We start from the raw sequence: 20,476 nt of genomic DNA on the forward strand, positions 1-20,476 counted from the left end.
TATACTCAGATTGTTACTTTAAAATATCACAGCCCATGGAGGGAGCTGTTGGGTCCCTGTGATAGTATTAATTGTCATCTTGACAGAATCTAGAACCTTGGGGAGGTGGGCCTCTGGCATGCCTATGGGGGTCAATTTGATCATGCTGAAAGATGAATTGGTCTGGGAAGACCAATCTAAATTTTGCGTGGGAACATTCCTTGGTTGGGGACCAGACTACATGAAAAAGAGAAAGAGAAGTAAGCACTGGTGTTAGCTATGGTTCTCTCTCTCTCTCTCTCTCTCTCTCTCTCTCTCTCTCTCTCTCTCTCTCTCCTTTTTAAGTGTGTGTATGTATCTATGCGTGTGTGTGTGTGTGTGTGTGTGTGTGTGTGTGTGTGTGGTGTGTGTGTGTGGTGTGGCACTTGTGTTGAGGTCAGAGAAAGCCTTGCAGGGCTTGGATCTCTACATCTCTCATGTGGCACCTTGGAAATAAAACCCAGGCTCACACTTGGCTGAGGAGCTAATGGCATCCTAGGGCTGCTTCTACCCTCTGGGTGTCCAGACCATTGTGCCCCGGGCTGGACTGGAAGCAACAAAGTTTAGCCATGCACGTGGGTTATACAGAACCTTGGTTGGCGGGGAGCAGGGGAGAAACAGCCTTCTCTGAGACTGTTGTCAGGGAAACAGCTCTCTTTTATTGGGGGAGATATTGAAGGCCATATAAAGGTTGCAGAAGGGGTTGGAGTTATTCAGGGTCAGCGTACATCATTGGCTGGGGCCGAGGTTCTGGGAACTCTTTATGTGCATAAAGAGAAATTACAGGTGCTATATAGACATGTCCTTATAAGGAAGTAAGTCTAGTCTGAGACCTGGCCAACAGATTATGTGACTCCAGGGTGGCAGAGGTAGGGGGTCATGAGACTATGTGCACCAGGGCATGCAGGCCCAGAACAGGGAGGGATCAGCCCTTACTCCTGCCACTCTCAGGATAAAATTTCGGGGTTCTGATATGTTTCAACCTCACTCTTGCTAGGGTCCGGCTCCCCATCATGTGACTCACCTACCCACATGCTATTACCCACTGAGCCCCCTCACTGGCCTCTCTCCGCTTCTTGGCTGTGGATGTGATTTGTTTAGCACCTTCAGGCTCATATAGCTGTGCTTTCCATGACATGAGCTGAAATAATAACACTAACCAACTTCTTCCCTTCTCTTCCCCCTCCAGTCAGCCTGTCAGACAGTCGCTGCACACAGGAAGTAGGTGACAGCAATATGGGGTTGGGGGTGTCTTTCTACCACTTGCCATACATCTGAGTCTCTTAAAATTATCACAAGAAAATTATTTTAAAACTAACAAACATCAAAAAACAAAAAACAAAAAGAAAAAGCGGGTTTCTCCTTTGGCCATTTCTCATTCTCAGTATGGAGACTGGCAACTGTACTGGGCTCTGCACTTTAGTGGGTGGTGCCTCAGTGGGACAGGAAGTAGCCTGAGGGGCTTGGAGCTTGTTGTCTCTCTAGAGTGTGGCCTTTCTGCCAAAGACCTTGGGCTCCTGGTATTAATTTACTTCTGGTTAGTCCTCTCCTGCTGTACTATAACATCAGAAAAACAAAAACAAAAGCAAAACGCTAACAATTAGCTAAATTTACTGATACATTACGGTGTTCATAGGATTAAAAAAAAAAAAAACCTAAAAAAGCAACAGGCTATGATAATTGTGTTGGTTTGTTTTTTAAATACCTTTTTTGCATTAAGTACAGTTTCTTGTCAGATGAACAAAAGCAAGAATTCATATTAATTTGATCTTAAAGAACCCACAGTCAGAACTCTCATTTAAGTATGGTGTAACTCTCCCTAGCTAATTTGCTGTTTATCCCCACTAAGAGATGTGGCCAAGAGCAAATTCTCTGTTGGCTTATCTAGAAGACAATATACTGGTCACCTCCCGACTCCTCCTGGGTCCCCACACCACACAGACATCACACTATGCTACCAAGACTTAGCTCCAGACCTCAGAGAATCTCAGGCCTCTATGTAATTACTCAAAAGTTACCTCTCTTGATGCACAATTTTTTATTTCTTTGATTCTAACTATGTCTAGTTCTGTTGGCTACTTTCTTCATTTTAACCACGTCTGTTACTTCCTACTTTAAAGAGTCCACCTATGTAATATTATAAGTAGGCAGAGTGTCCAGTGTGACACTCAGCAATTTCTCAATAAGAGTTTAGGACTACTGTGGTTTTTACAAATGCTGTAAATATGTGCTCAGTCTATAGGACTGTGTCTATAGAACAACTGCCATTAAATGCCTTATTGTAGTATTAAAACCTGTTTTGTTGGTTGTTATTGCTTTTGCTGTCGGTTTTTGTTGATGTTTTGTTTTGCTTTCTGCACTTGTAAATCAAACCTAAAAGTATATGAGAACAGAGAGAACACAGGGGTGGGAACTGTAAATCTAGATGGTTGTTCTGTTTTACATTGTGAATGCTAAGATGGACTCTGCAGATAAAATCATAATCATTTTTATTTGATCAAAGAGTCATAAAAGTATCTACTTGTACATATTTATATACAGCCTCTTGTACTTTGCAACCCTTAATATGATACTGATATGGAATATAAGAATAAGTCCCAAATACTTTATTTTATTTTTATTTTCTTTTACTCATGATTTTGAAAAGGTACATGTACAGCTCTTAGAAATCATCTCTTCCTTTCTCCAAAAGATTGACTACACATACATGTCATGCTGAAATATAGACCAATTAGGGGCTGAGGGCACTGTATACATGTGACATATACTCACACAGACACAGACAGACAGACAGACACACACACAGACACACACACACACACACACACACACACACACACACACACACACACACACACATATACACACCACACCACACATTTTTCCTCATCCTTTTGCCAAGGTTGCTCCATTCTTTCCCTGAGATCTTTGGCCAGATGTTTGCACATCACTGGTCCTAAGAACAGTGTCCCTTCCATCCTCACTCCCTGAACCTTATGTAACTTGGGCTTAGTCTCTTTCTAGTGCATCTCAGGATTATATCTGTGTACATATTGAACTGTCTGTTGGCTATCTCTCTTTGCTATAATCTCCATGGCAGCTGTGTTTGCAAGTCTAGTTCTGCAGAATCTAGAGTAATGTCCAGCACACAGCGAATGCTCTGGAAATATTCCCTGCAGGAGTGATGCTGAAAAACTTAGGAAAGTTGGGATCAGAGAGCAGTTTAGAATGAACTGTGAATAGTGAGGGCTTAGGACTAGCTTGGTGGGTGGCTTAGGGGTTAAAGCTCTTGCTGTGCAAATGTGAGGACTGGAGTTTGGATTCCTAGAAATGCACATAAACTCAGGGTAGTTGTGGCAGACTCTCTGCAAGCTCATCCCTGAAAGGCGGAGGCTGGGGATCCCAGAGCAAGCTATTGGCAAGACTAGCCATGTCAGTGCAATCTGAGTTTGATTCAGAGACCCTACCTCAGTGAATAAAGTAAAGGCGTGGCATCAGCTGGGGCTTGTGTGCAAACTATACACATATATACAGGGGGAAAAAAGGCCTAGGACTAGATCTAGTTTCTGATTTTATTCACTGTCAAGTCACCTAGACCTGTCACACATAAGCCCTGAAGTGCCCATATGTCATTCTGTGAGACTGTGTTTTCCTCATGCTACTGTGAGTTTGGAATTAAATGCCCCAATATAAACTCTGGTGATCCAAGTTATATATAAATAAGTCTCAGAAATTCTCTGTGGCTGATGACATTAATTAAATGCAAAATGGATGATTTAAAAGAAGTTATTATTAAGCAGGGTGTGGTGGCGCACACCTTTAATCCTAGCACTTGGGAGGCAGAGGCAGGCAGATTGCTGTGAGTTCAAGGCCAGCCGGGTCTACAAAGCGAGTCTAGGACAGGCAAGGCTACACAGAGAAACCCTGTCTTGAAAAAAAAAGAAAATAAAGAAAAATAATTTATTATTAGCCAATGGATTATATTTCTAGATTGTACTTCAACTTTCTCTGGTTTGTGAGAGTGACTAAGTAAGCATGACGTCTCCCTTTAAGGCGGGCAGCACACATTCCTAAATGAGTAAGTGTGCCTCCCTGCTTCTCTTTGGATCTAGCCATCACATCAGATACCTGAGAAAGACACATTGTGTTCAATGGGAACAATTGCATCAATGATTATGCAAAAATGAGCACACTTCCCAGGTGCAGTGGCAAACACAACAGCCAACATGAAACCAGTGAATCTTGCCACCATCTCCGGAATCAGTGGAGGCTTCCAGTGGAAAGCACAGATCAGAATGCCTTCTTGGCCGACTTATTAAGCGTGAAAGGCGTTGTTAAGACTTGTAGGACTATTTAGAGGTATTTTGAAGACCTGACAGACATGTGTAGTCATCAGTGGACTAAGGTGCAGTGTTGACCAGTTCAGATGAGAGTGGTCTGCTGGCCTCAAGCCAGAGAGAAGCCCTCAGGGAATCACCTGCCCTGAAAATTAGTAGGAGAGCTTGCTAACGTTGTTTCTGTCCCTCTCCATCTCCTTCTCCCATCCCCTCCCCTCTTTCTCATTTTTCTTTGTCTCTTTTATCCCCTCTCTCTTCTCCCTTGTATAAGAACTGTTTAATACAGAAATTCTAGCTTTAAGAGATTTTTAAAACTAAAATGGTGTGTAGACACAGGGGCTGAGGTGCCTGGCAGACGATGTTACATGAGAAGTGTATATATACAGTGAGTGAATAGAAGAAGAAATTAGAAAGGACTTCTGGATGTTTTTACTACCTAATGACCACTTTGCTACGAGAGAGACTATCCTCTGAGCACTCGGACTTTGTGTACTTTTCTTAGTGTTCAGTATTTTGTAGGTAAAACAGTACTGGTCATGCTTTATTTCAATTTTGAATAATTTTCATGCAAGAGAGAAAGAACAAACTGAATGCATTGCATTAAAATTAATTACAGATGTGTTCCCTGTGGGCACTTGAGCAGGTGGGTGGGAGAAGAGAGAAGAGTCTGTACCTGCCACTAATTGGGGAACAGGGGGAGCCACTATAAGCAGAAGGGGCTGAGTGAGTGTGGACTGGTGTCACACACACACACACACACACACACACACACACACACACACACACACTTTTCTGGTTGATTTTGTAAGTAAAGATGGTGATGCACAGGTTTAAGTGATGGTGTTGCGTGAGCTTTTGTTTTCAGTGGCTTGGATTTTAAACTTGTGAGAGATAAAAATAAATCTACACCATAGCAACCTCTGTACATGATTGGGGTCCATATGAGATCCTTTAAGGCTTGCTCCCAACAGGAGAGTCAGTACCTATGCATGGGAAATGGATTTCTGGATACTCGTTGACACCTCCCTAGGTTAGTTCAGCCCTGAGCCTGTTTGTCCTTCTGTTATTGTTACCACAACAAGCAGCCATTGTCCTTTAGAGACATTTATATCCAAGTAGTTTTTGTGCCAAAATTTTCTACACTAAGTTATATATCTACCTGTTTTAAATTATGTATATGTGTATGAGTGTTTGCCTACATGAATGTGTGTGCAGCACCTACAAATGCCAGAAGAGGGCGTCAGATCCCTTGGAAATGGGTTTACAGATGGTTGTGGGCTGCACTTGATTTGGGTGCTCCATCCTTGGAGTCATCTCTGCAGCCCACTCACTGTTTTATGATACCTTAGATATTTAGAGCATGGCTGATCTTTGACATTTATTTGAAAAACTCAGTTTCTAAGGCCAGGGTTAAATGTGCTTATTGATCACTAAAGTGATTTAGGATACCACGAGTCCACTTGAAGTCCTCAAGATTTCACTGCATTGGCTTTCGAGTTAGAAGTTCAGCCCTCGGGTTCATCCATCTGCTGAAGGAGAGGGTCTCATCTCAGCAGACACTACCCGCCTCCTTGGTAGGTAGATTCTGGTGATGTAAATTCACTTTGAAATGACAATCACATTTCTGCTCACTGTGGTTTCCACTGTGTGAAGGTGTTCAGACTTTTGTTTTGTTTTGTTTTGTTTTGAGACAGGGTTTCTCTGGGTAGCCTTGACTGTCCTGGACTCACTTTGTAGACCAGGCTGGCCTTGAACTCACAGCAGTCACGCCTGCCTCTGCCTCCCAAGTGCTGGGCTTACAGGCATGCGCCACTGCGCCCGGCTCAGGCTGTACTAAAAACAGGCTCCAAGGACAAAGGAGAGGAAATCAGTAGCTCTAGACGGGGTTCAGTTTGGAGATGCACATGTTTACTTCCTTTATGAGAGACAGACGATCAGCGGATGCTATGTGGCATTCTCTTTCACTCTTAAGATTCGTTACTCTTTTCCCCAAATCCATTTACTTTTTCAAGAAAATGTAACAAGAGTTCCACATGAAATTCAAATTACCTGTGGGGTGAAGGATGAGAATGCTCCTACTTTTTTTGTTGTTGTTTTGTTTTGTTTTGTTGTTTTTGTTTTTTTGGTAAGGCCAGCAGAACTGAAGATAGGGTTCAGTGGCCCACAACTACCACTAAATCCAACTCCAGAGGATCAGACACTCTTCTGGATTCCATGGACACACACGCCCGTGCGCGCGTGCACGCGCACACACACACACACACACACACACACACACACACACACACACTATAAGATTTTATTACATCTTATGTGTATGGTGTATGTGTGTGCATACGTGTATCTGTGTGTGTACAGTAGCATGGTGCATACATGTTGTGCCCATGTGAAGGCTAGAGGTCAACACCAGGCAGTCTCCTCAGCCACTTCAGAGTTGCAGTCCTGATTCCCTTCAGCGATGAACAGTGATATTTCATCACAGCAATAGAAACCTCAACTAACTCACCCCCTTATGCAGTAAGGCTTTTCTTCTCAAAATCATAGTTTATTATAGGAGAAAATTATCAGAGAAGTCTTAAAATTTGAAAACTAGCTAGTGACATTCCATCTTGAAGACAGAGGTGATAAATGAGCTCATTGTTTGGCACATGAGATCATTTATAAGACGTAAACTGGGGCTGGAAAGATGGCTCAGCAGTCAAGGGAGTGTGCCTCTTTTCCAGAGGACCTAAGCCCAGTTCCAGCCCCCACACGGCTTACCACCACTGTAACTCAAGCTCCAGGGAATCTGAGCTCTCGCTGGCCTCCTCAAGTACACAAACACAGACCCACAAACACAAAAACATCTTTTTAAAAATTACTTTCTGTGTCTTCTTTCTAAGCACAGGTTTCTGTTTTTATCATCACTGTGAGACTCTCTGTTTTTCTTACAAGGCTGCTTCCAATATTAGATACTTACATGCAAAACCAAATACATGCAGTGGTCTGCTAATGAGCCATTATGCCAGGACTATACATGAAAATTGCACTTTCAAGCCTTCTACATAGTTCATTTCTATTTTCTTGGTTTACATTTTTTTTTTTGCCATTTTTGGTCTGAAAGATAAAAGTAAACACACATAAAACACTTGTAATATAACCCAAATGACTTGTTTATTCTGGTAAAGCAGGCTGTTATTGGATGGATAAATCATTTGAAAAGACCTCAATGGTTGCTTGACCTGTGGCCAGAGAAACCACCATCATCTTGATGCTTTGTGACTCATCTCAAAATTATGGCATCCATTATATGAGCTGCCAAAAGTGAATTTCCTTTTTCCTGTGATGACGAGGACTATAGGGGAAAGCGTTTGGAGAGCACGCTGGCTGAGAAGTTAAGAGAAGGGGCAGGATAGATGGCTCACAGCTTAAGAGCCCCTGGTGCTCTTCTGGGGGACTGGAGGTCAGTTCTCAGCCCCCATGTTGGGCAGCTCACAGCCACCTATAATTCCATCTCTATGAACTCTATCTCCAGATGTTCTTCTGCTGCCCTCTTCTGGCCTCTGCATGTACACACACACACACACACACACACACACACACACACACACACACACACACACACACACACCTACCTGAACTCACATGCATGTCCCTCCACTATACATTTCAAACAAAAAAATAAAAATAAAACTTCTAAAAATATCTTCTAATTCTAAAATGTAAGTAGTCTGTTGTTGAAATAGTAAGTTGGAACATTCTAGTTTCTCATCTAAAAATATACATACACACCTGTGGGGGTGGGGGGGGGAGTGTATCATGGGCTGGGCATGGTGGTGCACACCTTTAATCCCAGCACTTGGGAGGCAGAGGCAGGCAGATCGCTGTGAGTTTGAGATCAGCCTGGTCTACAAAGTGAGTCCAGGACAGCCAAGGCTAACATAGAGAGACCTTGTCTCAAAAAATCAGAAGAAGAAGAAGAAGAAGAAGAAGAAGAAGAAGAAGAAGAAGAAGAAGAAGAAGAAGAAGAGCATCAAGTATAGGAAAAATGCAGGGAACACTGTCTGGTAAGACACAGGCAGACATATTGGCCTGCCTGTGTTTGTTTGTTAGTAAGCTGTTGCAGAGCCTCCCTAGTGACTTACTAAACTGAAGATGTTGTTAAGTTTTTGAAATGAAAATAAGTAATTTTCACTTTAACTTTGTTAAGCCAAAAAGTCTTCAGTGTCCTCTTGTTTAGTTTACTTGAAGCTGCAGGTCCTGAAACCACTAGCCCATCACATCTACATACGTATTGACACATCCTCCTTAATATAAAGTTTAGAGGACTATAGGTTCTCCAGCAATCAAGCAAAGAGTAATCACTTTTTCATAATTAGTAAGAAAGTTTATTAGCACGCATTGCTGTAATTATATTTTGAATGTTCCCCATTTGAGTGAGAGACCATAACATCTTCTCGCATCTCGCAGTGTGAGGTTTATAATAGTCTGTTGCTCCCACAAAGGCCAATTCTTCATTTAGTCTCCATTTTAACTACTGTTAAAAAGCAACTAAACAAAATTAATTGATTCCATAATCCTGCAATAAAGAAATGGAAGGCAATGCAGTAGTCCCCTGCTTTGGAAATCAGCCCATTAGTCACAGGAGCTCACAGTTGTCATTGATAATATATCTTTCCCTCGGTATATGGAGAGTCAGAACATACTAGAACTCAGGTTTTACTCTGTGCACCAATTGCTTGAGGATGTGGTTACATGTGCAAACATGGTACGAGGCTATGGGTAAAGAGGAGACCACGGAGATATATTTGCTTGATCAAATCAAAGAACTCTATGATGCAGGTGTCGTATGCCTCCCAAGTGTTAGAAAACCATGCAAGGCTTGCTGCTGTCCATGAACTGCTCCCTTCTGGAAAATGAGCAACTCCAACAAGATACCCAGAACTCAAGGACCGTATCCCAGATGTAAACTCTAAAAATTAAGATTTATTCTGTTATTTTTATGTAGATGTATGTGTCTCTATGTGTGCCACATGTGTGCAGAAGAGGGCACCAGATCTCTTGGAACTGGAGTTACAGGCAGTTGTGAGCCATTCTACAGGGGTGCTGGGAACTGAACACTTGACCTGTACAAAGAAGAAACTCTCTTAACCACTGAGCCATCTCTCCAGCCCTATATTTCTAAAATAACACATCTCAACTTTCATTTTGAGATTTAATTTTTAAAATTAATATTAAATATTTGGCCATGGCTATTGATAGAGGAAACCCAATATTTTAAATTTGCAGCATTAGTGAAACATAAATGCCATTTTCCGGGGCCTCAGCCTAGTACCTTGTGAAGAACTGCAATAGTCACCCTGTAAGAGACTTTAGAATTCAAAGACATTTCAATTAAAAGCTAAAAGAGCCTTGCCCTGTGACCTCTACATTTTCAGTCAATGTTAACATTGTTCTTCCACAGTTTTCTTTTTCAAAGGACAAAAAGGACTCAAAAACTTCAAGCAAGTCTTTAAAACCAGAATCTCATGGACCCTATATATTTAACTCTTGGCAAACAGGATATTTGCCAATAATTGCTTTGGGGATGTTCTGTAAATTTTAAAAAGATTTGCTTATATCTTATGCATTTGTGTGTTCTGCCTGCGTGTGTGCCTGTGTACCATGTGCATGCAGTGCTAGTGGAACCCAGAAGAGGGTGTCAGGTATATGGAGCAGGAGTTACAGATGTTTGTGAGCTGCTATGTGGGTGCTGGGAATCTAACACAGGGCCTCTGGAAGAGCAGTCAGTTTTCTTTACCACTGAGTAATCTCTCCAGCCCCATACTTCTCTGTCTGTCCGTCTCTGTCTCTGTCTCTGTCTCTGTCTGTCTCTCTCTTTCTGTCTGTGTCTGTGTCTGTGTCTGTGTCTGTCTGTCTGTCTGTCTGTCTGTCTGTCTGTCTGTCTCTCTCTCTCTCTCTCTCTCTCTCTCTCTCTCTCTCTCTCTCTGACAATGAGTAAAAGAGCTTCCAGGGTTAGTTGATCAATCAAGGCTTTTTCTTTTACTACAGGTATAACCTTCCAAGTCTAAATATTCCAAGGTTCTATAGGAATTCTTTTAAGTATGTATGTGTGAGCATGCAGTAATATATCTGAACATATACATATATACATATATTTCTTTGTGTGTATATTGTATGTGCACTGTGAATGTTTTTGGCATGTGGATGGAGTCCATAAGCCAACCTTGAGTGTTCTCCCTCTTGATACCATCCACCTGGTTTTTGATACAAAGTCTCTCATCGGCCTGGAACTGGCCAGTTTGCCTAGGCTGGCGAGCTGAGAAGTCCTAGAGCGCCACAGTTCTCCATCTCCCCCGTACTGGGATTACAAATGTGCACACCATCAAGCCTGGCTTTTGCACATAAGTCATAAGGGTTGATCCGAGGTCCTCTTGTATGCGTGGCAAACACTTTACTGATGGAGCCATCTCCCTAGCCCTTTAATACCTATTTCTTTACCAATCCCCTTGTGGAAACAAAGGTATAACACATATAAAAAATGTTTAATGTGTATTGGAATTAAAATAAATTATGTAATTATACTTGTTTTAAAGAGAAAAAGTAAGCGGGAGTTATTTCTTTGAACAAAGCCATCCTATGCCATATCAGTAGAATAATTACTATTGAGTATTTTAATGTAAGACGTAGAGAAGGCAATCCCCAGTGCAGCCTATGGCTGTGTGAACAGATAGACACTCTATCTAACAGAACCATGCATCTTCAACAGTTTTGCATCTGTCACAGAAACTCTTGCAACCGAACAGTGCTAATATAAATGACAACTAGAAATAAAAGAAATCAAAACTGCAGACAGTTCCCAGTGTGTCCTCTTGCGATGCCGCTGATGAGATACCTTGCATACAGTGAGATGCAGCTTTGGCAGGTTTGTGGTTCTGAGGGAACCCTCTCAATCCAGGAGCCAGAAAAAGATAAAAATTAATAATAGCTAGTCACAAAAGCAACTGAAGCTGCTCAGAATGCCCAGTGCAGCCCACCATAGGCTCACACCCAGTAGCAACGCAATCTGTGCCAGGAGAAGGTTATCAACAGAGGTCTTGTGACACTAAAGGGATGTAGGAGGAAGACCAAGGACAGAAGGCAGTAGCAAGCAGCCTGTTTCTCTCCCTAAGCATAAGATACCCACGAAGACAATTTGATATTTGCTCATGATATGTTGAGTCACACAGCAAACGAAGACAGGGATCTGAACACGGAGGAAATCCCTACATATGAATTAATTCCAGTGAACAGAGGTGTCACAGGCAGTTCTTGACCTTGCCCTAAGGAAAGGTTTAATGCACAAGCTTTGAATAAGGACCTGTGCTGCTGGACCTCATGACCTCACTGTCCCCTGGCTTGGAATGCCAGCCAGGTCTCCAGAATGGAGCAAGGCCCTTGGCCATTCCTACTTCCTTCTTGTAAGGTGTAAGGTAGGGGATATTTGGATTACCCCCATGGAAGTACCATCAGCTATAAGAACAAAGGTCAGTGCAAATGGAAAGGGCTTTATAAACTTTAGTTGTTGCCAACACAAATGGAGGACTTTGGTTATCAGGACCAAGAGAACATCCATCCCTTGTGTAATGCTTCTGAGCTCAAGAGAGCTGTGAATAGAAGGAAGTTCCTGAATCTTATGGGTGAAGGGCTCATTCGTTACCTTGACTATGGAGACAATTACCTATGTCAAACCTGGAAAGTGCCTGCTCTGGACATGTATAGAGTATTGTATGTCATTTACCTCAATGAAGATTGTTTTTTTAAGTCAGTGGCCCAGCAACTTGCCTCAGCAGGTAAAGGTGCTTGCTCCAAAGCCTAAAGACTGAGTTCAATAGCTCAGACTCACATGGTAGAAGGTGACAGTCTGTTATTGAAAACTGTGCTCTGACTTCCCATGCAAACTTACACACATGCTACAAACAAATAACTGCCACCATTTTAAAACATGATTGAGAGCTGGTAACTCTCATCTATAATCACAGCACTTGAGAGAGGCAGTCAGGAGGTTCACCATGAGTTTGAAGCCATCCTGGTCTACAGAGTGAATTCTAGATTAGCCTGGGCTACACTGGGAGGCCCTATTTTAAAAACTGACAACTGCAACATATAAATGAAGCTATGTCTGCTGTATTGACCCTCGTGAGTTCCATTGCTAGAAAAGTCTTTTGCCTAACAGGCATACTGAGATGAAGCTTCTTGTCAATGGAAATGCTGCCAGATTCTTAGATCAGGCAATGTGAGTTGCTTCTAGATTGGCACACCTTAGTGAGGAGTATGTCCTTTTGCCAAGGAGAAGATGACATGGGAGCCTGACATGTCATTTAATGGGTGGATGTAACCAGAATCTCAGAGATGCCAAACGAGCAAGCAGCAGGAGCTCTGTGGAGACGGATGGTTTTCTGTGGCATACACAGCTCACAAATCTCACAGGATGTATTCTCACTCACCAGGCGTTGGGACTACTGACTGCATTTAGTTTTTAGCTTGCTCCTCCAGAGTGAGAATCGACATCGGTTATAATTAAAGGCAGAAGTGCTGGCAGATATCATGTTCAATTTTTCCCTTGTGAGTTGTGTGTAGTTTCATCAAAGTTACTAAGTCTGGTGCTCAGTGGCTCAGACAATGAGAAATAACTAGGTTCCATCATCAAATATGAGGTGCTATCTGTATTTAGAGGTCTTTTTTTTTTTTAACAAAGGATGCCATCAGACCCCTGGTGCTTGTCTGAAATTGCTCCTTATAAGGAATACCACACATCTTCACTTATGAATCAACCATAGTGTCTTAGTTACTTTTCTATTGTTATGGTAAAACACCATGACCAAATCAACTTGACCTGTGGTTCTAGAGAGATAAATATCTGGGATGGCAGGGAGGCATGGCAGCAAGTGGCAGTCAGGATAGCAGGAGCAGGAAGCTGTGAGCCTACATCTTTCAACTCGAGCGTGAAACAACAGGAGCAGACACACTGGGAGGACATGAGCCTGTAAACTCCCCATACCCACCTCCAGTGAAGTTCTTCCTCCAACAAGGCCCTATCATCTCTCCATTCCACCTGCTAACAGCGCCACCAATTGATGACCAAGTGCTCAAACATCTGAGCCTATGGGGAACATTCTCATTCAAAGCACAGCATATAGTAAGATATTAACAACAAAGACAATGGGGAAAGTTAATGTTATACTATCATAAAATCAGTGTGAATCCCTCACACTGAAAGGGTCATACTGTGTCCACATTTCTACTTTGTATAGTGTGAAGTGATATTGAAGATAACACACACACACACACACACACACACACACACACACACACACACACACACATTGACTCATGCTGAAAGGGATCCAATGGCAGACCAAAATAACAATTACACCAACAAGTGAACCAATGAGTGAATATTTGTTGGTATTATTAACAGGAGTATGAGGGAGTGCTACTTGCAGAACTATGGATGACTGAAAAAAAAACTAAAGAAAGAATTAAAAAGCAGCTGCATTATGGAAAAGGCCAGCTGAACAGAGGTGCACTGTCTGTAGAGCTTGCAGGCAGCTCAGCAGTTGCTTATTTCTTTCTGTACTGCTATGGAGGGCAAGACTCTACCAGGTCTCTTTTCCCCCACGTGTGTGAGATGAACTCTCTTCCTTCTGGTGGCGAGTGTTTCAAAGTGGCACAAATTACCATGCAACGTGTACTGCACTCGAGCGGAGGCATGAAGGACAGTGGCAGTATGCCTTCAGTGTGTGATTTATTTTCTTCCTTTAGTAATTCTAGAGCTTTTAGCTCCTTCCATAGAAGAACCTTCTCTTGGCAACATTCAAATGACCACTGTTATCCTTTACCCAGCATTTCCCACTACCACTGCATATGCTTCTAGCCCAGCAGCTACCTAGCTTCTGCCATTGCTACCAGACCTTCTGTGGGGTGTTCACAGGCACACAGGCACAAATACCTCACAGAAGACCCAGCACCAATGGCAGGAGCTCGGTGGCTGCCAGGATGGTAGCATATGCAATGGGAAATGCTTGGTAAAGGATGACTCAGGTTCTGGGTGAGGTGAGGTGGAATGGTTGCGAGATTCCATCAAGTTTTCAGACTGACACAATATGGAAGAAGAACTGATTGCTTCTGAGATTTTTTTCCCATTAATTAGTAAATTAGCTAAATAAGTTTGAGACAACGTCTCATGGATGCCAGGCAGGTTACTCATTATGTAACCAAGAATGGTCTTAAACTTCTGATCTGCTCCCTCCAACCTGCTGGTGCTAGGATGACAATCATGGGCCACCATGACCAGTTTATGTGCTTCTGGAGGCTGAACACAGGGCTTTGTGCGCGCAACACAAGGTCTCTTCCAGCTTATGCCCTTACTCCATGCGTTCAATATTTTTGGACCGCACTTGATCCCTAATAACAAACTGTGGGAAGGGGCACGGTAAGGAGGGGAGGACCATATGGTTCCGTGTGTACTGTGTAAGACAGGAACCTCACCTTATTTTCCTCTTCACCAGTGGTAAGCTGTGCCTTTTTCTTCTCCTCTATTCTGAAAAAGAACTGTCTGCAACTAATATCACTGCCCTTTAGAGCCGAGTAATTTTCAAGTATTTATTTGTAGAGAGTATTTTTAGATTCTGGCCTGCCTGGGCCCTTTCTCTGCTATTGATTTTTGAGACAATTAGAATTGTCTTCGAACTTGAAAATGCCCAGGGATACAATTAATATTTAGCTGAGTTCGTGTTCTCAGATGGCAGTGGGAGGAAGTGATTTATTTTGGTTAATTATGAACTTACAAAATGATATTTGGTTTATTCCAACACACACACACACACACACACACACACACACACACACACACACACACCAGCCAATTAACCTTCTCAGCCTTCTTAATTCATTCACCAAATTTGTTGGGTCAATGTGACTTTCTCCTCAGATGCAGAGACAGTTAAAAATCACCAACAAAAACTGTTGCATTGTTAGGCTTTGAGCAAGACATTTTGTAACACCATTGTTGATAGAGACACTTTAATATACTTGAATTTTGATCACATTCTTCAAGGAAATGTATTTACTAAGGATGTGCAAGACCCCTACAGTCACTATAATTCATCAGATGTTGGCATACATACATAGCCTTCTGTTACTGGAATCTAAAATTCACACTGCTACCTTATCTGCCAAATAGCTTGGAGTCTGTGGTGGAGGCAAATAGGTTTGCTCAGGCTCACCACTAAAAAACCAGGATTTTAAAAAATATACTTTATTAATTCATATTACATCTAAGTTGTTATCCCATCCCTTGTATCCTCCCATTCCTCATTCCCTCCCATTTTCCCCCTACTCCCCTCCCCTATGACTGTGACTGAGGGGGACCTCTTCCCCTGTATATGCTCATAGGGTATCTAGTCTCTTCTTGGTAGCCTGCTATCCTTCCTCTGAGTGCCATCAGGCCTCCTTATCCAGGGGATGTGGTCAAATATGGGGCACCAGAGTTCATGTAAAAGTCAGTTCTCACTCTCCACTCAACTGTGGAGAATGTCCTGTCCATTGGCTAGATCTGGGTAGGGGCTCGAAGGATTTTTTTGTTTGTTTGAAATTTCCACTTTCCAGGGTGTAGTGTTGCTTTTCTGGGAGGGAAAGGTACAGGGAGACAGGGTCAGAAAAGTCCCTCCATGGGGCAGGGTCTTGGTCTTCAAGGCACCATTGTCTCTACTTCTTGGATTTGGTCCTGGCTTCTGAGTTCGTGGGGACAATATCTGTGGTTTTATCTTCATACAGTCACAGTCCTTTCTCCACGTCAGTTCTCGGAGCTGAGGAGGACTTGTGGGAAGTCTCTCAGAGGCTGAGTGAGGAGGACTTGGGGAGGGCTATCAGGGGCTGAGTAAGGAGGAGTTGAGGAGCACTCTTAGAGGATGAGTGAGGGGGACTTGGAAAGGACCTTTAGGGGATGAGCCTATCAGCTCAGAGCTAGGAGGGAGGAGGCAAAAGCCACCCCTTCCTGGGAGCTGCCCTGACATGCTTAGTGACAGGTTATCAGAGCATTCACTCAGTACCCTGACAGTTGGTCTCCCTGGCCTCTCACTTAGCTTCCCCCCCCCCCCACACACACACACTAGATGCTGTAAGAAAGGCATATGGCCCTACTCAGTACCTGGCTCTTTGGCATGAACACTATGCCATATGTACTCAAGTAGTATAAAACATTCTGCCAGTTCCTGGAAGCTTTCAAACGGCAAAATAACTCTTTTCATTCAGGAGGATTTCCCTTAAAGCCCTCTCTTCCCTTCAGACCCTCTGTCCTGTTGCCACTGGTTGCTCTCTCTCTCTAGCTCTTAAGCCCCTATCTGCTGCCTCTGGTATGAGAGTTCTCATACCTCAAAGCCCAAATCATGACCCCTGGTTGTAAAGGCCTCTCTCCTAATGAAGCACATCTAGGAGGTGTAAATTTGTGTTCCCCTACTTCTCAGACATGCTGCTCTCCTTTCTAACAATTTCGCCAAGCGAATTCCACACATTTGCGTAGTAAAGGGACAGCAGTCACACAGGAGCTGAGGGTGGATGAGCCTCTCACTTCATTGTGACAAGTGTACATTCTACTTTAAACATCTTTCCGGGGGGTGCGCATGGACCACCATCTCCTAAGGTCAGCTGGTCCTTTGCTGAGGCCCAGCGATGCTGAGAACACCAGCCAGTGAAGCTGAGAGGAAAGAGGACCAGAACAACCAAGATATTCACTTCAAAACACTTTCCTAACAAAGATCCACCGTGAGCCCAGCCGGAATATTTCCAGACTTGCACGGGGCATTTGCTAATGTGCTTTTTCCTTTCTTATCTCTCTAGCCCCCAGTGAGCCTTTACTGTGCAAATTCGCTGATGGAGGACAAAAGAAGAGACAGAATCAGAGCAAGTACACCCAGAATGGGAGGCCATGGCCCAGAGAAGGAGAGGTGAGTCCCAAGAACCGCTCGGATATTGGCAGGAATCCTCCTCCCCAGGGAAGGTGGCAAAGCAGACAATTGGAGCCATGAAAAAGAAAATGAAGTCCCTGGTCAGAGAGATGGCTGGATGGTTAAGAGTGCTTCCTGTGCATCCATGGGGACCAGAGTTTGAATCCCCCAGCACGCATTTAAAATGCTGGTCACAGCTACATAGGGTTGTAATTCCCACACATGGGGTTGGAACATACGGAGACAAAAGGATTGCTGGAGATCGCTGGCTGACAGCCTTGGCTCTAGAGTCAGTGAGAGACCCTGCGTCAGGGGATAAGATGGAGAGTGACAGAGCTGAACGCCTGATGTCCTCCTCAAATACACTTCAGTAAGAAGCCTGAACACACACAGGTATACATGATAGACATGTGCCCCGCCAGTTCCCATACCCACTTAGATCTCATGGGAAACCACATGACTTCAAAGTCAAACAGGCAGCCTCACTTTAAAGTGTGGAGCAGAGAAGGCCGTTTACGTGAAAAACAACGGAGAAGCTGAAGGGCGTCACCACGGTACTTGAAGATGTAGCCCAATTGGTAGAACACTGTCCTCCCATGCAGAAAACCTTGGCTTTGATCCCAGCATCCTGTAAAACAACCCCCAAACCAAAAACCCTGGCATGGTGATAGCTCCAGCAGTTAGGAGGCAGAGGCAAGAGGATCAGATGTGCAAGGTAATTGTCAGGTATATTAGAGAGAGAGAGAGAGAGAGAGAGAGAGAGAGAGAGAGAGAGAGAGAGACAGACAGACAGACAGACAGACAGACAGACACAGACAGACAGACAGAGACAGACAGAAACAGAGACAGAGGGAGAGAGAGAAGGAGAGCTCAGCCTCAGCCTCACTTATAAGCCTTCTGTGTCTCACTCAAGAAATCAGAAAGACTTCAAGGTCACAAAATAAACTAGTAGTGTGACAGAGAGAAGGAAGGCGCAGATTTGCCTTTAAAGGGAATTTTTCAGGACAGCTTGTGCACTAATGGCCATCATTCCCATCATGCCTGGGGAGGAGCTGAAGGAGGCAGAGAGCCTTCAGAGAGCAAAGGGAGTTTATGGCTCTGGTACGTTTGTTTTTTCAAGGCTGGTGGGAAGCTCCACACCAGGTCACGTGGTGTGGCTTGGCTTGCCTGAGGAGGAGGTGGAGGGGCAGAGACAAGGGAAAAGGGTCATCTCAGCCCAGCTTGCATTTGCAGGGGAGTGGGCTTGCGGAGGTTAACTCACTTTTCCCTGTGGAAACACATGCGCGGTAGCCTTCCCAACATGCTTTGCCAGCTGCAGGGAGTGGGATGGGGGCACAGTCTAGTTCCTGGGAGAGAGAGGGGATCTGTGATCCAGCACTAGCCACAAATAACCAGTCGGCAGTTACAAGTGCTGGCTATGGCACGCAGCGGGTGCAACTTCTTAAGAACACACCTTCAGTGAAATTTGTTTTGCGAATCCAGTGTTTGTATCGTGAAACTGGCAGGGATTTGAGTTAGTTTCACCCTGACTGTGGTAGTCATCTTAGTCCCTTTTCTTGATGCTGTGTAAAAAGAAATCCTGGCAGAGGCAGATTAATGAAAACAGAGTTTATTTGGGGTCAGAGTTCATCACGGTATCAGGGGCTTGAAGCAGCTGGTCACGTGACACCCACGGTCAGGAAGGAGATAGCTGTGGATGCACGCCAGTACCTAGTTTTTGTTCTCCATTTTCTGCAGCCCAGGATCCTCTGCCTAGGGGATGATGGCACCCACAGTGGTTTGGTCTTTCTACCTCAATTAATGTAATGAAGCTAAGCCCCACACACAGGCCCAGAGGCCCACCTTCACTGTGATTACAGATTGCATCCAACTGTAGATAGCACTAACCATCACAGTGGTATGCAGTATGTTCATAAATGTGTTGGTGTGGTATATGATCACATATACCTTGTTAAAACATACATCTTTATTAGCCAGAAAGGATGAAGAAAAGTTGATACAGAGTCCTGCTGCTTCTCAAAAGGGCACAAGACAAAACCAAGTGCTATTCCTGTTAGCCATCTATTTCTCCTCTTAATACAAACTGGCAGTATACTGTGGTTCTACAACCTGATGGTCCTTGGTGCTCAGGTCACTTGGTTATTTATTTTTGTAGAATAACAAAGAAAAGGTGTGTAGGCTTTTATAGGTCTTTCAATCCTCAGGAAATAGATAGTTATTTGAATAACTGAATAAATGGCATTTTGTCCAAAGACATAATTTCAGTTGGGGAGCTTTAGTATTTCTATTCCATTTGTCATTGAAGAAGTATCGTAATTATGCGCCATGATATACTCTGAACACTAATAGAGCTGTTTTTAAGAAAGAGAGGAGGCTGGGAGATTTCTCAGCAAATGCTTTAACCGTTTTCTATTTTCTGAGGCTGCTTTGAGTGTTTCTATAAAAGGTCGGAAGCCCCCTCTTGAATTGCATAGCTGTAGTCAAGCAGTGTATAATGTATATCATTATAGTAAGAAGTAAATAAAACCGGAATAATCACTGAGGACCAGAAGCCAATGGAAAAATGCAAGAGTGCTCACTTTTTCTGTGTTAGAAAGTGAGCTGAGATTGTCTTTTAATGAGAGTGTCGGGGGTGGGGGGATGACCCATGCGTCTTGGGAATTGCGTTTAATGCATCAGCAGGCAGCCTTACAGCCCGCGACTGTTACATTCGGCCCAGACAAAGCATTCATAGTCTAAGAAGACTCACTTGACCTTAACATTTGATTAGGTAAAATGCTTGCTAATATCCCTATACCACATACTATAGCCCCAAACTCCATGGGTCCATCAGGAAACTTGGCTCTAATGAAACCTTCATTTCCTGTGGAAGAATCTGCAATATTGTCTTCAGGCCACAAAGGGAAGTTATAGGATGATCACATATTTTGGTAATCGATGGAAAAACAACAAAACTGAAACAAGCCAGCAAAATCATCTCTCACCACAGAGGGAAGCAGAGATAGTTCTGGAGCAAAGCATAAGTAACTGTGGCCTGGGAACACTGACTCTGATTACCTCACATGCCATGTCCTAGTGTAACAACACTTCCCAGGGCGTCAGTAGCAAAGCAATCAAAGGTATAATCAAGGCGCTTTTAAAATACATTGTGGGGAG

At 43.5% G+C, this 20,476-nt stretch overlaps 1 protein-coding gene across 17 annotated transcripts in view; it reads left to right on the top strand.

The window, feature by feature from the left end:
* The window catches only part of RBMS3 (RNA binding motif single stranded interacting protein 3), a gene marked incomplete at its 3' end in the record, with an annotated part of 1,316,912 nt that overhangs the window by 1,163,113 nt on the left and 133,323 nt on the right, over nt 1-20,476 (top strand). For all 17 annotated transcript variants that reach the window (XM_084751857.1, XM_084751867.1, XM_084751868.1 and 14 more), the window contains one exon: nt 17,214-17,320. In XM_084751857.1, the coding sequence (XP_084607983.1) occupies nt 17,214-17,320 (107 nt within the window). The remainder of the gene's footprint in view (nt 1-17,213; nt 17,321-20,476) is intronic.

Source organism: Acomys minous, assembly GCF_964271855.1.
Source record: "Acomys minous genome assembly, chromosome: 13".
Lineage (NCBI taxonomy): Eukaryota > Metazoa > Chordata > Mammalia > Rodentia > Muridae > Acomys > Acomys minous.